This window comes from Rhopalosiphum maidis, chromosome 2, assembly GCF_003676215.2.
Source record: "Rhopalosiphum maidis isolate BTI-1 chromosome 2, ASM367621v3, whole genome shotgun sequence".
In the NCBI taxonomy this organism is placed as follows: Eukaryota; Metazoa; Arthropoda; class Insecta; order Hemiptera; family Aphididae; genus Rhopalosiphum; species Rhopalosiphum maidis.
In genome coordinates this window covers 41,046,977-41,064,248 of record NC_040878.1, presented here as the reverse complement: position 1 = coordinate 41,064,248, position 17,272 = coordinate 41,046,977, and the positions used below count along the sequence as shown (strand labels likewise).

The 17,272-nt window shown below is 29.1% G+C and overlaps 2 protein-coding genes across 5 annotated transcripts; both read left to right on the top strand.

Moving 5' to 3' along the window:
* Nucleotides 1-414: 414 nt before the first annotated feature.
* LOC113555008 (non-structural maintenance of chromosomes element 3 homolog) lies at nt 415-5,542 on the top strand. Of its 2 annotated transcripts, XM_026959257.1 has the most exons (8): nt 415-533; nt 609-645; nt 733-776; nt 947-1,118; nt 1,197-1,371; nt 1,497-1,576; nt 2,978-3,127; nt 5,308-5,542. In XM_026959257.1, exons 1-8 carry the CDS (start codon nt 496-498, stop codon nt 5,362-5,364), a joined length of 753 nt encoding a protein of 250 aa, XP_026815058.1. In that variant the 5' UTR covers nt 415-495; the 3' UTR covers nt 5,365-5,542. The 2 variants fall into 2 exon arrangements, with proteins under 2 accessions (XP_026815058.1, XP_026815060.1); XM_026959259.1 differs by having other exon boundaries at nt 505-643; nt 715-776.
* Nucleotides 5,543-6,099: 557 nt separating this feature from the next.
* Nucleotides 6,100-16,210, top strand: LOC113553332 (heat shock 70 kDa protein 12A-like). Of its 3 annotated transcripts, none has more exons than XM_026956616.1 (13): nt 6,100-6,231; nt 9,848-9,994; nt 10,197-10,338; nt 10,746-11,080; nt 12,176-12,354; nt 12,431-12,652; nt 12,761-12,932; nt 13,076-13,207; nt 13,575-13,786; nt 13,877-14,002; nt 14,093-14,360; nt 15,308-15,483; nt 15,615-15,800. In XM_026956616.1, exons 1-13 carry the CDS (start codon nt 6,150-6,152, stop codon nt 15,798-15,800), a joined length of 2,379 nt encoding a protein of 792 aa, XP_026812417.1. In that variant the 5' UTR covers nt 6,100-6,149. The 3 variants fall into 3 exon arrangements, with proteins under 3 accessions (XP_026812417.1, XP_026812418.1, XP_026812416.1); XM_026956617.1 differs by lacking the exon at nt 6,100-6,231 and adding an exon at nt 9,572-9,695 and having other exon boundaries at nt 10,203-10,338; nt 15,615-16,210; XM_026956615.1 differs by lacking the exon at nt 6,100-6,231 and adding an exon at nt 9,572-9,695 and having other exon boundaries at nt 15,615-16,210.
* Nucleotides 16,211-17,272: the final 1,062 nt, after the last annotated feature.

The following is a 17,272-nucleotide window of genomic DNA, read 5'->3' as shown; positions in this document are numbered from 1 at the left end:
TCGCGTCTCTTCGAAATGTTCTTTGAGTGCAGTAGCGCTGGTTCTGTTCATGGTACGCGACAGTGGCCGATTACGGTGATATCGTTTGACTGGCAATCCGTCGCGAACGAACGCCGGACCGAGGGCAAGATTTCGAACACAAATCCGAATGAATTTTCAAAAAAACCGAGTGTTGTTTTTAACGCTTGTTATCGTTGACTTTGACGTTCAGGTCCAGCGGACAACGAATTCGACTCTGTACACTTCCAAAGTCAGCGGAGTGGGGATCGTATATTATAATTCATTTGTTCTTTACAATTATATTTATCCTAAAATATGAATATTATTAAATTATACCTACAGGCTACATTATTATTTATAATTATTCATCAATTTTTTTCGTTATCACATTTAACGATAACAGATTTTCATTTTTCGTTGATAACGTCATCCGGACCAACGACGGACGAGTAAAATTATAATATATCCGTGGTTTGAAAATACATTTTCCCTCCAATGATAACCGGAAAGCGACCGCGTATCCTAATTGCAGAGTAGATTTTAGGAAATTAGATTTATAATAAATTATTAATAATAGATATTTGTGATATAATATAATCATTAATCAGGTATCGAGAGAAGAAAAATCAATTGAGTTCAGTGACGGTAACTTAATTGATTTTCGTTGATATTTTAAATCCTTGAAACACCATACTAATATACTAATATTTTATTCGTTCAATTGTCTTACAGTTTCTTCAAATTATGGAAGACGAACAGGATTCAATAGAAATTGAGTGAGTATCAAATAATTATTATTTAATCGTGAGATAGAAATTTCCATCATTATTGAATATTCATTAATGATTATGAATGGTAATCGGATCACTTTACAGAAAAGGTGTACAATAAATTAAGTAATTATTTGATTTTTAATATAATTTATTTATTATGTATATTTTTTTAGAAATCCTAGTAAAAGCGCCACTGTTCTCTGTGTTCAATATCTTATATCACATCACATGAAATCTAAAAATGTAATTAAAAAAGATGATCTGATAAAAACTATCTTCAAAGGTCGCAATATCAGCAAAAATTATGAAAGAGTTATGGAAGAAGTGAAAAACACCTTAAAAAATGTATTGTTAAAATTATTTCTGAAACTTTGTATTATATTTTTTTACAAATGTCATTAATTATCATCAATTTTATTTCAGACTTTTGGATTTTCAATATCATATATTAAAAATGATCACAAGCAGTTCATAATTATAAATAGTATAGAAGAGATTGATGCTCCTGAATTTAGTCTTTCTGAAGAATCAAAATACCGTATTTTACTTAAACCAATAATTGGGGCTCTAGTTATGGTCCGTGCACCAATCAGTGAAGGTTTTTAAAAATTTAATTTTATAACAACATTTTTATTTACTTAATTTTAGAATTATGTTTAATTCACTAACCAATATTAATATGATCATTAAACTTGTTATAATAAAATTTAATATAAATTTCAGGTCAAATGTGGAATATACTGGACAAATTTGCTCAAAAATTAAATTTAGACATAAATTATATTAAACGAATGGTTAAAGGAGTAAATATTTATTTATTTTTTTATTTAATGTTTATATTACAATTTGTTTAACTTTTAAATAATGATTTTGACTAAAATTTGTAATTATATTCCAAGAAAATTGTAGTTATGTTTTTTCGGAGCAGTGATACAGGATTCTTTAACTTTTCAAAATCTCAAAAAACATTTGTAAAACCACAGATATATAGACTGGAATGCCTGTATTGTTCATAAACTACTCGCCCGAATTTTCATTTTTATATTTTGAAATACTTCAGAAAATATTCTATTTGAAAATAGGGAATTACAAATATATATTGTCTATCCAAAAAGTAAACAACTCTAACTATTATAATGATAAAAATATTTGTTTTATTTCAACTGGTAATAATGTGAAAATTTTTTTAAAAAAAGTCTAGATGTTGAATTAATAAGTTTTGTTCTATAAAATAATTATTCAGTATAACAGTTATTTTTATCAATCAATAGAAAAAATAAGTTGTTTAGTACAAGTAAATATAATATAACTACAAACTATTCATCTTAATAAACATTTTTTTTTTCACTGATTTTCATATTTCAGTTGAAAAACATTCATTTTTCCAAGTCCCTTTATAAACACTCATCTAGTCTAAATCATAAAATTTAAGACACAAATCTATCAGGAAAAATTATACTAGGAAATACTAGGATAAATACTAGGACTTATGTTTTTTATACATATTTAAATTCTTAAATCTTTAAGTTTTATTAAACTAAACCAACATTTATTTTCTCTGTCTATCACACATAATACAGGAACAAAGATATTCCCTATTCCCATGATTACAACTCTCCAATTCAATTTAGGGCAAAGGCACCTAATATATATTTTATAAATAAGAATATTTTCTGACTTCTGTGCGTTTACTGGATAGAATATTAATATTTACATTTTTGAATAAATTATTAATGATTAAAAATAATCAGAATTATTTTAAATTGAAACACATTTATATTTATAAAAAATGTAAATACTAAAAAAAAATATGTTCAGTCAATGCGCAGCAAGTATTCTATTTTACAGAATATATAATAGGTGCCTTTGTCGTAAACTGAATTAGAGAGCCTTAACTATGGGAATAAAAAATATCTTTGTTCCTATATTGTGTGAGAGATCGACAAAAAAAATAAATGTTGGTGAACATTTAGGTAAACCTTAATGAGTTATGTTGGCAATAGAACTGCAAGTTGTACATAACATGTTTTTTTTAAGTATCGACTTGATGTATTATTTTTGAGCCTGAAAAAGAAAATTTAAATTAAAAAAAATAATTCCAACTTAATCTAGTGTAGAATTTTACTTTTTTATGTTATTTTTCAAGTATTATGTTTGTGGTGCGTAATATACTTAATAAATTATAAATTTTGATTTTATTTCAGGATTTTGTAAAAGATCAATATCTTCAATATAAACTTACTGATGATACAACTATAATGCTTGATCCAGAAAAAACAAGTTATTGGTTTACTTTAGGACCTAGAGCATTAGAAGAATGTGATCAGATGGCATTATTAAAACGAGTTGGCGAAGTTAGTACACAATTTGTAATACAGAATACCTAGTCATAAACTCATAAGCATTAGTTATAAACCTGAATAAACATTTTTGGTTTAGTATACTACCACTCAAACAATAAATGTTTACATATTGTACACAACACATAATAACCTGAAAAAAAAATATGTAATAGAAGTATAAATGGGTATAAAAGCATATAGGTCTTATAGGATTATCAAACATTTATAATCTATCTTTAAATACAACTTATTCAAAAATGTATTATGAAATTAATGCTGATAATATTCAAATTAACTGTATATTTGAGAGATCTTATATACTTTATTCCAAATAAGAAACTCCCACAGCAGCCAACTTGTGCCCATAAACGTGGCTTCATTATACAGTAAACATATTAATAGTTGACTTGATAGAGTTGATAAGCAGGTTTTACTTGACCACTGCCCGACGAAAACTGGTCGCCGCTGTGAGTGTTTCTTATTTGAAATAGAGTATAGAAAAACTTAGATTTAGTGTACAAATGTACAATATTCAACATAAGGATATACATGTTTATGTTAACAAATTTATAAGGAAAATTGCTTGAATTTTTAATGTTGGCATTTTGGTAGTAATATAAGGAAAACATTAAACTATGAAGTTTAAAGTTAATAAGAAGAAATTTATTAATTCAGTTAAAGTTGTCAATTTTAAATTATGATATGTTGCCATATTGTAATTTTATTTTTTGAATAAGTCTATTTTATCTCAAGTTTATAGATCCTTGTTAATTATTATTAAACTTCTAGATCTAGACTTTCTATCGATTTCAAGTATGTATTTTTAATTTCTAATACTTTGACTGACAAATAAGACTAATACATTATATTATAGGATATACTAAAGTGTAAGGTATGTACAGTCTATATAGTCTACTATTGTTTTTATAAGAAACATTGGGAAATTATTAGTGATTTATTTTAATATCTACATTTGTCGGTGAGCAATAAAAATATTTTTGTCAATTTTTAATTTTAACTTGATGAATTGTGTTTTTAACTAATTGGAAAAAGATAAATTATTATAACCTGTTTAATTTAAGTGCTAATTTTACAACTATTCCAATTAAAAAAAAAAAAAACAGTTGTCTAAAAACTATGTTCATTATATTTAAAAATATATTTATAATTTTAGACCACTTTTTTTTTAAAATTGGAACAATTTTGAAATATCAAGATGAAGTAGATGGATTGTACAATAATAAATTAAATTAGTTATCCACAACTTAGTTCAAAACTTAGAATCATTAACTTTTTAAACTTCTATGTTTTTAAAATATTATCCAATGATAAAAATTAAAAACAATAGTTTGTATAGTAACTGGTGAGTGATGACTGATGACTGTTTATAACACGAGGATGCAACTTTTGACTGTTAAATAGCATGGCAGTGCGGTTTAAACAAGGTTCGCGACAGTCGCAGAGGGTTAGATTAAAAAATGAATAATTAGAATTCACTTTCACGTTCATCTGCATCATATTCAGAGCCCGAAATGATTCTTTGTCTTCAACTCCCATTGCAATATTGCATATCATTCGTGAAGAAGGTGACGCCAACTTACTCAAATTTGTTAAGACTTATAAGTTATAAATAATAGTGCTACTACTCGGGACATCACAAAAACATTCGGTGCACAAAAATCTCAAGCTCAATATATTTTACATTTGTTGACCGTACCGTAGATTCTCTGTTATTACGAGTGCACTTACGGTCATACCTCCATATCTTCTAGGTTAACGACCTAACCAAAAGTGGTACTTAAGAGCTACACCCGACCGCGTACACGCTTTACATATTGTATACATACCGTTAACCATTATATGATCAAATTGTCAACACTACATACTACCATTGAGTTCTAAATATCTAAATAGTATTACCATAGTGTTACTACAATTTTTTTTTTCGTTATAAACGGCTCTAATGTTACATTTTATTTAAATATTGAATTTTTAAACCTATGTTTAAACTAAAAACTATTTTCGTAATGCTTTTATTTTTATAAACGATTAAGACCAAAATTACTACTTCAAAAATGTATCATAAATTTTTAGTACTTATTTTTAGTCTTACTGATCTATTTTATATTTTTATATAACTCTGATTAGTGGTTTGACATCATAGTTATTGTACCCTTATTATTTTTTTACAGTTGTACAACAAGCCTGCCAAGTCTTTCAAGCGTGTTTATGCTGCGTTAATTAAATAATAATTTTTGTTTGTAAGTCGTTTAATTTTTATTATGTTATCTCAAAAATAAACAATGGACTCAACTTATTTCGAATATACAAAAGAACATATTTTAAGTTTGATTGTTATTATTAGGTTCTCGAGAATAAAATATGATTATCTATATAACAATTTTCATTCATGTATGTATTTTAAACTATTATACGTGTATAACTCATCATTAAATATATATATCTAACTGACTGAGTAAATAAAAATGTTATTCTATATTTTTAATCCTATATATTATTGATGAAACGTAATTTATCTAAAAAAAAAACCGACTGACCACTCTTTTATCGTGTATCTACAGTGGGTCAATAGAGCATACTATTAATGTATTAACTATTATAGTTATGGATGACTGATTTTATGGTAATATAAATAAAAAAAGAATACTGAATTCTTCAAATACTAAAAAACACGTACAATAGACGAGTTGTTTGAAAACAAATTAAGGGCAGTAATTTAATTAGCGTTTAGCTTCTTGACCCTAATATATTCTCTTATTCTCTGTATTATGTTCACTATAATATAGTCCTTTCTCTTTCTCCGTCCAAATAAAAATTAGGTTTTTTCCTTCTATTTTGTATATGTAATTACCATTTACCATGTTGCTGGACTGTGAAGACTCCACAGCACGGTCCAGAGATTTTCATGACTGACGTATTCATAGTATTCATACGTTATTCGGTTAGTATTAAAACATAGTTACAAGTGAACACTATATTCTTTGTTTTATGTCGGTATCAAATAAATGTATAAATGTTCACGAACTCTAAAAAAAGCGAATTTGCCTATGCAATCGAACCGGAGGCTGCAGTGTACCAAATACACGATCGTAGAGGTAAGTCAAAATTGTATTCTCTATTATAGCATTATAATTAGTAAGTATTAGTATAGTATTACTATTACAATATTTTAGTAATATAATTTTTTTTCTCGAGAATACTAACTAGTAACTAACAATTATACAAGCTAAAGATACCATTTTTTAGAAAAATATATTATATAGTACAATGTACATACGCATATTTTTTATTATTTCACTTATAGGTATACCAGGAGTATTTTTTACATTTAATAGATAATTGTTTTTTTAAAAAATTAAAAATGGGTTACTATTATTGTTTAATATTTTAAACTAAAATCAAATCTAATACTTTAAGCATACCTATTCAAAATTATTATTTTCCAAAAAAAAATGTTATTAATTTATATACTTACCTAACAGTTAAAATTTAAAATTTTGAAATACTCATTATCTATTTGTTTAAAAGTTATATAAAAGAAAAAATCGCGGGGTCCTATAGATAATTTTATTAAATTTAAATTTGATAATAATAGATAAGTCACTAAAATATTAAAAATAATATAGTAAAATGGATTATTTTGATTGCAAAAAGTACTGTTAGGTATGCGTCGTCTTCTTAATATTTCATTAAGATACAAATTGCTCTGTAATTAATAATTATAATTATAACTATTAAACTATAATATGATTTCGGTAAGATTTATACTATATGCGTTTAGTATATATTTAAAGCTTATAGACTTTCATAGATAATTATTAAAAATAAAGGCTACCTTTCCAAACGCAGTGCAATCATACAATCATTTCATAACACTACAAAGAAAATAAATATGAATAGAATGTAAATAACAGTACTACGAGTGTCTCAACTCATATTGTACGTATTGTGTGTATTAAATGATGAATACTCTGACAGTTTGACCTATTGTCAAAAAGTCTTCAACGTTAACGACCATATCAAGGTTACACATGAATGATAATATAATATGCCTACCTGTATCTTATGTATTTTAACTTTTTAATGTAGATTATAGACACTCTAATAGGCATTAGACAATAACCAATGACGGGTTGTAAACTTATAACTTCATAAGTCACCTACAAACTAGGTAAGTAGATAGGTACCATCAATAACTAACTACAAAGTCAGTGGATAGTCACTAGTCAGTATATAAAGTCATCACATAAAACTTATTTTTGAAATTATTCTCGAAGACAATTAACTTTTGTTATATTCTTGGTCAAACATCTTAATTATCTATAATATTATCATTATGTTTATAGATTTTATAACCTAATAACAGTAATAACTATAAAATAGGTAGCATTATTAGGTAGGTTGGAAATTATCTATCTGGTTATCTAAATAATTTGAATTATTATAGGCTAACCAGTAAACGGCAGTAACCATAATATCATTATATCATTAGTAAGTAATAATAACTAGCTAGCCCGTACATCTCTAGTTGAAGACAAAACGACTATTTTTATGTTCTATTCATTACTGTTCATAACGAATTGGTTTCCTATGTTGAAAGACTGCGGTCGATGTGTGGCGAATCAATTGTTCCTTTTCCTTAGTTACCTACCTACCACTTACCTAGTGCCAGCCCATAATAATTTGTAATTCGTTTACCTATCTACAAACTTCCAGCAATAAATGTACATAGACCTGTATAATTTATAGAAGGTACACTTTTAAGTGATCATATATTTTATCACTTAAACTTTTCAACCCCTAGCTATACTACTTATTAACTATCTGTCTTTAATAATTATACCCATAACTCGCAAGCATTTGCCTATACTACAATTATCTACAACGTTTTTAATTTTTCTTTATTTGATTATAACGCAATAAAATTAAAACAATAATTAAACAAAGTATTAAATAAATAAATAAAATTTATTAAATTTGTTAACACGTATCTTATACGGTATCTAAAATCTAAATCGTACATATTACCTACCGGCATACACTACCTACGTGTATATAGACATTCTATAGACTGTGGTGCCTAATTAATGTGCTATAACACGTTATTCAATCTAACTTTTTAATTTATTTTCATCATATGATATTTTAAATACCTAGTTCCTACTTGTAATCAGTGATTATACCTAGTGGTGTCTAGCTGTTAGATAATAGATATACCTTCTTATACCTAGACTAGTACGAAAATAATTGGGTACCTATATTATGTAGTTGGTAATTAATAGTTATTACACTTTAAATCAAGATATTCCTCCCGTAAGATATTATATCAAAATGTTAAATTAACTTCTTCAATATGTGAATCGTGTCTTTTTTCATAGGTACACATATCGATGTATCATCATATTCACATATTTTTCGATACATATTTAATTTATAAAAATATTAATTGTGTAATACAACAATTTTACTATTTGTGACGATTTCTTTCTTTCTATTTATTATTATTATTATTATTATTAATTTATTTTGATATGATATTTATCAATAATGTTATGAAATGGATTTTTCATTAAAAATAATTTTTGGAAAGTAATTAATTATTACTTTTTTTACAAATGCAATTAAAAGGTAGGTCATTACTTAACTAACAATTATATTTATAGCGTAATTTTTTTTTTTAATAATAATCTTTGTGAGGCTGTTGTAGTGATATAATAAATACAGTTTACACCTCTGCGGGTGTATAATATAATTGATATTAATAAATAGTAAGTGCACACCGATATGATATAATAATTACGTCATAGTAAAGAAATCGTAATTAGTAAATCAAAATTGATTTTTATAAATATTTAATATCACCAATTACGATGTCACGTTAATTTTAAAAAGTAACTACAAAGTTCCCTATCGATGGTCATCGAGATTTCCTACTTTAGTCTAATATATTTTATATAACTATATGTACACAAAAGCGCGTGCATTATAAATAGTTTATTTGCTTTTACTTTACGGTACTGTGCACATACAGCGATGATTACAGTTGGTTTATTGTCTTCGAGTTCGTGAAGTGTTGATAATGTAAACTGAAAGTACCAAATCACGATTTCTGTATGACTACCTATAACCTATGTGTGTCATCTGTGTATAAATAATAATACATGCGTAAATGCATAATTCTTTTGTAGCGACTATCTAGTATAGATATCGGTGTAGTAATGCATTTACACGTAAAATATTTATATTGTGTAATATACAATATATGACATTATCTATTGTCGACCCTCGCCTTCATTGTCATGTTATATTATTGTATTTCTCTACGTGCATTACGGTTGTACCTATATAGGTAAATAACACAATACGTATAAGCACCATATAATATCATACGTATAGTATGGTATGCACGACAATTATAACGGCGAGACACTCCGCCCACGCGGAACGCGAAGAAAACACCTATTCGTATACATGATGGCTATTATCCATTATGAGAATAGTTCAAAAATCGTTAACGATTTCAAAGTCTCATTATGCATTTGTAATTTTTTTTACCGCAGTTAGTTTTTCTTTTGATACATATTGTTGTTGTTAACTGCTGTGGCAGCGTTCCGCGTGGTCGGTCACGACCGCGATGTAATTACACACCCGGCACACTTTCTTCCCATTCAATTGATTTGATGTGATTTGTTTTTATTCTGCCCGCCGCAGAACCGCCAGCCATGATGAACTTTGCAGCAGCCGACACGTCGTACCACGAACGCAGGAGGGGACGAGTGTTCGTTGACGATCCGCTGTCTAGTCTCGAACAAGAGATACTGCTGTTCAGACACAACAACATCCAGAAATTTCAACAAGGTGCGTACCTATGAACCATCGTATACATTTAAAGATAATAATATCTATAGGTACAATATAGACGCATGTCGCATCATGCGTACAACTATACCGTTGCGCGTGTGCGAAGCGTTCGCGACGTTCGTGTTTACACGAATCGTTTCTCGCGATCTACACTTGATAAACGTACCGCGAGCTTAAGTTCATAGTGATTTAACATCAGTCTTAGGTTGCGTGGAAGAGGAACCCGAATACAGGCTGGACGACATCGAATGCGCTTTGCGTTACAACTCGCTCGACTCCGGGATCCCGACCGAATACGACGAGGATGACGTTGCCAACTCGATAAACACAACTCTGAACAGGTACGGAACGACTTGATAATAATTATTACTCTGTGGCTCGATGCAATAAAGGCCAATGTCAAAAAAGAACGTTGTTGGCAAATTTAATTTAAAAGAAGGCTAATTTCAGTTTTACCGATTGGAAAAATGGGCCAATTAAGAAAATAAAATTATATCAACTATGGGTTTTACGTTAAAGTTTTGGAATTTCAATGATTTAATTTGAATCCCTCCAACCAGTCCAACCCTATGAATACCTACTCAAAATACATCTTTTTCAGTTATCAAACAAACGTGACCTGACGATGAAAACATTTAGGCCTGTTTAAATTATTGCACCTCTATATTAACAAAAAAAACCTCATAAGGTACCATTGGTACCCTCCTATACTGGCTATACATGTTTAAATGATTTGACGATCTGGCAGGTTGATATCGTTGTCGCTAGAACAGCAGTGTTTCCGGCAACCGGATGGGGATGATTGTACGACCGCAATGAGCAGTTTCACCACCGCTACCGCACCGGTCACCGTCAAGTCCAACAACAATAATTGCTGTAGCCCGGGACCGCTGAACGAGACTTATAACCTGGTCGAAGAAGTGTACGTCAACCGGGATCAATGTCACACGACCGAGCTCCAAGTGCTGGACGAATCCCCCGAAGACGGTATCGTGGTAGCCATCGATATCGGTACGACATACACCGGTTACGCGTATTCGTTCAGACGATCCGGCAGAATTACCGTCATGAAGAAACCCGACTGTAATTATACATAAATAAATATAGACATATAGTACCTATTAATTATTATAATATTATATTATTGTGATGTCGGGGGGGTATATCTACGGAGACGGAGTGATGTGAGGATAAATAAATAAATAAATGTCTTAAAGGCTTAAAAGTTAAGACGCTTATTTTTATAATACGTCTTTATTTATATGTCCGGAATTTATTTGAAACCTTTTTGGAAGATAAATTCCGTCAATTACCAATAGTTTTAACAGTTGTTATAATGCAGAAATAATATAATATTTTGTTGTACATACTATGGTCATGGCCAGATCCATAGCTGGTGATATAGGGCAGAACCTATATGGCACGCTTGACAAAGGTGGCACGTTAATCAAATTTCAATGGCACGTGAAAAAATTGAAATTATTAAAAACTATGCTATTTATTAAGTTTTGATTATAACTGTTAAAAGAAATTAAAAATAAAACAAATTATATAAATCTAAAAAATTTTAATTACAAAAAAAAAAGGTGTGCTTACTTAATAAAATAATATATAATAAATTTGTAAATTTATTTTTATCCTTAGAAAATTTAATTTCCTTTGAGCGCGTGAAAAATGTTCAAAACCTTGATTGGGAAAATTTGACTCGACCCCAAAAAGGTCGCCACCCCTGATATAGAGGATGATATTTTAGTCCGATTCGTTGCTGCTAGTTTTCGCCTGTACAGTTTATAACTATAAGCAATATCTTTAGAGGGATCCGAAAAAAAAGAGCAAACTATAAGAACCAAAAGACTGTCGATAGACTAAATTAATAAATCGATTTTGTTTGTTCAGACAAAAATGAACACGAATAAACTAAACAAAGAATGAAAGAACGGGGAACGTATAAAAATGTCTTCGTAGGGAATTGTTAGACAATTGTTTTACCATACATTATACATATATATATACGTATTGTGTTTACCACTTTTATCTCTTTTCTCTTTGATAATTTTTACTGATTGCCATCATAGAGTATAGGTGTTATAACCCGGGTATATACGACATGCACATAATACGTATATTATATCGAATGTATTCGTTAAACACTAAACAGTATTTTTGATATACATTTAGACGAAAGCGATACGATAGTCGATGGTCAAAAAATACCAACGGCTCTGCTGTTGTCGCCAGATTTCAATTTCCATTCGTTTGGAACGGCGGCCCGTGATTATTTCCACGACATGCACCCGGAAGAAGCACACAAGTGGTACTACTTTGATAAGTTCAAAATGTTTTTGTACAACAAAGACGTAAGTGTTTTATTTTATTTAGGTACCCCATCGAGGCATCGAAGCGTATTTAGTATGAAATTAAAATTATTTTCAGGTAATATCAAAAGAAACCCATATAATGGCTGCAAACAGCGTGTCTCTTCCAGCCACGCGCATATTGACCGAGGCTTTACGACATCTTAGATATTTAATTTTGGAAGAACTCACTGAACGGTGTTCCGAAGCTTTAAGTTTGGATTCGATTTCGTGGATATTAACCGTGCCGGCTATTTGGAATAAAAGTACCAGGCAATTGATGAAAGAAATCGCAATCGAGGTTCGCAACAACATTTTAGTTATTTATTATTGATACAAGCATACCTATACTGCGTTTTGATTAATAATTATAGGTAGGTATCCATATAATACTCTTGTTGTTTTGCAGGCCGGATTGGGTAGTTTGGAAAACCCAGAATCTGTGACCATAGTTTTAGAACCTGAAGCAGCAGCTGTACATTGTCGCAGTGCACGACTAAAAAATACCAAAGTACTTTCTAAAATTAATTTTCAGGATAACTATGAAACTGACTATTGTATTTTGAACGAAATAGGCGAAGGTAATAATAAAACATGATGAATAGTAGTGTAATTTGTTCGAATAGTGTATTAACTATAGGGATTAAACCGATTCAATAATATGATTAAAATGAATATTAACTGTGTCGTTTTTTTTTTTTTTTTTGCTCGATCTCGATTTCAGGATATAACTACTTAGTAGTTAATTGTGGTGGTGGCACAGTAGATGTAACAATTCATCAAGTGTGCCGTACAGTCAACCGACTGCCAATCAGTAAACTCCATAAACCTTCAGCAGGCGTCTGTGGATCTCTAAGTAAATAGATAAAAAAAATAACAAACTTTTTCGGTTCTTACTTGATAGTTGATTTTAAGAAAGTTTTATTGTATGCAGATTATATACTTACATGCAATACAATAATACAGAAATATAATCGTTTCACAATTATTTCTTAACGCGATCCCTCCTACTTTATATTCTTATTATATAATATATAATGATTTTTTTTACATGTATAATAATATTATGTATTATTAGAACCTATTATATATTTAAATATATAGTTATTTATTGTTTTTAATCATTACACCGTATCAGTATTAGTACATGATATATTACAATTACAGTATCAGTACATATATAATAGGTAAACGTTCTTTAGTTGTCGTTGTTGTTGTTGTAGGTGTAGATATAGAATTTGTTAAACTACTGTGTGCATTATTCGGTTTTGGATTCATGTCCGATTTTAAACTTCAAAGACCGGCCGCTTATATGGAACTCCTTCAAAGGTTTGAAGAAGCTAAAAAGTCCGTGTCTAGCAAAGTGAGAGCACCAATAGTTATAAGACCTCCGTACGCATTTATCGAACACTACTTGAAGTATTCAGACAAAGACGTTCGTATATAAAATAATATAATTTAGCGTATTAGCTTTTGTGTAGACATCAAAGATTACACGAGTGCATAACAATACGTATATTTAAAGGTATCCGACGCGGTGAGAGATTACGGATCTGACGCGATCGTGTGGAATGAACTGGATGGTGTTTTCATTTTACACTATTTGGCCATTGAGCCGCTTTTTCTACCAAGCTTTGCGTGCATTTCGGAAGTAAGCACACTTTTTGCCGTTATCTAACATTTTCGATAATCACGTCATGCGCCGTTTTTATGTTAAACTTGATATTCTTTTTTTATATAGCAAATCAACAACATTATAAACGATGACCAAAAAGTAACTCACATGTTTTTGGTCGGAGGTTACTCTCAGTCGTCGTGGCTTCAAGAAAAGATTACCGAGCGTTTTAGCGACCGTTTGAAAATAATCTTACCCGACTTGGCTTTTGTCAGCGTACTCCGCGGGGCCGTCATGTACGAATTGAACAGGTCGGATACGCCGGCGTTTAAAGCAAAACACAGTTACGCCGTGGGCGTAATCAAACCATTTGTTGACAACACTCATCCAATAGGTAAGTATTAGCGGTTTTCTAGTCTTGACATTTCCAAATCCTTAAATTTATTTTTTGAAAAATATTTTTCTGTGATATTATACAGAATTATATTATCCAGATGAGAATCTCTACTGTAATCTTACTGTACTTTATATCTTAAGCAGATGATTTTTTTTTTTAAGTATTGATGCATCCAAATCAAAATTCAAACGAATAATGTCTCACATGAAACTTAAAAGTACTAAGAACAATACTCCATACGGTTATTATAGATTTTGAAAGTGTGGGAGTCTATGATAATTTAAAAATTTAATATCTAATATATTAATTTACCAATATCTTTTTAATTTTCCGAGTACAATAAATAGATAGGTACTATTGCACTAGATTAAATATTACTTCTATTCTATTATTTTATATTTTATGTAAAACCATTATTAAGAACTATTATCCTCAATACTCAAAGCTAAATATAATAACTTCGTACAGAAACTTATCGTTTGAAGTTTTATTAAGAAGCATCAACACTTACAAAATAATAATCTAGGTTTGTCACTTTAGTAACCTCTTTAGTATCCCCAATGACAACACATTATATTAAATAGTAAAAAAATATCTAAGTAAGTAAAAGATTAGGTCTTTCTCTTTCAGTGTTCTAATTTTTTTTTTAAATAACGCAATATTAAAGGATAAATAAAAAGGCGAGTACTGAACATTCTTGATGTAGGTAAGTCTATATATTTGTATATCTACTTCCTGCTTTAACTTTAAATCCAATACATAGCTACACTCGGAATTTAAAGAAATCAAAAAATGATATGAATTATAATAAATTTGACGATCTAAAGCAGTGATAAAATTCCAAATTCTTATTTGAAAAATCAAATACTAATTATACATCAAGTTGTCGGTGATGGGATACCTTTTACATACATATTGACAATTGTATTATAATATAATTTTAGAAAAACTCGTCATAAAAGATGGCAAGCGTTGGTGTACAGACTTGCTGGATTACCTCATTGAAGAAAATGACTGTATTAGAGATAACGAGACGGTCATAAAAAAATATACTCCCGCGAACTCTTTGCAGGATTCAATCGTAATCAATATATACCTAGTACATAATCTATCGGCCAAGGTAGGCGTATATTATATTATATTATGATAGTTTTAAAAGCATTAAAATGAGACTCGTATGGATGTTTGTTACTATTATATAATGTTACTCTATATTTCAATTTTATTTTGTATTCGTTTTCTTATTTCTAGTTCGTTACGGACAATGGAGTGTTAAAGTGTGGTTCGTTAAAATTAACGAAAAACGAAGACGTCCAATTATCTAAAGAGCTGTTGGTACAAATAGGATTTTGTGGTCAAGGAGAAGTGGTCGCGACCGCTTTAGATTTAGCGAGTGGCACTCGAGTAGATGCTCAGATTGCTGAAACTGATTGTTAAAAGTATAAACGTATTATAATAATCCTTTATGAAAATGTTGTTACGAAATATATATATATATATGCGTTTATATCTAAATCAATTGAATCTTTATTGGGCTATTATTAAAACTGTATATATTTCACTATTATATAAATATATAATACTATTATACCCATTACTCATGCGTAGTATGATGTTTTGGATTTAAGATCTAATTATATTTAGTACTATATATCATAATTTATAGTTTATACTAGGTATTATAACTGTTATAATATATTTTTTTTGTTTGTATTCGAGACTATTAACATAAGGTACCTGCTGCATATAAGGAACGAATAATTGAAATAATGTATACCTATTGTTTTATAATATTTTATTATTATTACTCGTTAGCTACTATATAGTTAGTATTTACTTCCAATTGCCTGTTAAAATTAAAATATAATAATATATTATGCATGATCAAAATGACAAACAACCATAAGAATATAATGTTGTTGTCCAAATCGTATTTCTATAATTAATTTTAATCGATACCTATAAAATGTTCCTATTCATAGTTATGTTATTGATTACTAAAAAATAATACAAAAACTAATACTATCGTTTCGCTGAAAAAATTAAAAAGGTTTATGTAAGTGTAACTAGTTGTAGTTAACTCTTTAGTAATTAACATATTCATCTAAACATTCTAAACCTACTTTGCTCTGTTTTATGTGTTATAACTTTTACAATCCAAATCCATAGCTATTTTTTTTACCTTTTTCAATTTATTGGTATAAGTACCTATATAATAGTAAAATGTAAACCATTAGCATTAGAGTATCCATAGGCGTGCTCACGGGGGGGGGGGGTTCCGGGTGTCCCTGGGCACCACCTGACATGTAATCGAGGCTCCAAAATTTAAATCCTATAGCATATATATGAGTCCGTATTTTTACTAATGTTACTAGAATAAAAATGATATTTTTTCTAAAATATGTTGTGAAAAATTATGTTTTGAGATAAAAAAAACAATACAACTTAAAATATCTTAAACTTGCGCGGTAAAATTTATCATGATTATAACAGCTAGATGTTATTAACTACAAAAGTAAAAATAATAAATAAAATATATTGCAATTATTTTGAAAATAGATTTTAGATCCAACCATGTAATGAAATACTATATAACTACTTGGTACTAGTAATAGTAGTAACACTAGTTTACTACTGATTAATATGTGTTATAATGTAAGTAATGTTTATTCATGCATTATACTAATTAAAATATGTACATGTCTTGTTAAGAGAGGGCCCAAATTAAGAAAAGGGCCTGAAAAAATTGTAGGCACCCCCCCTTGAAATTCAAACCTGCGCACGCCTATGAGAGTATCATGTGTATTTTTAAAATTAGGTAATCAGATTTAAGTATTAATTTATAGAAGACAAATAATTACCCCTGTTTAAAAATCTAATAATCAAAAATAACAAATATTGTAGCAGAT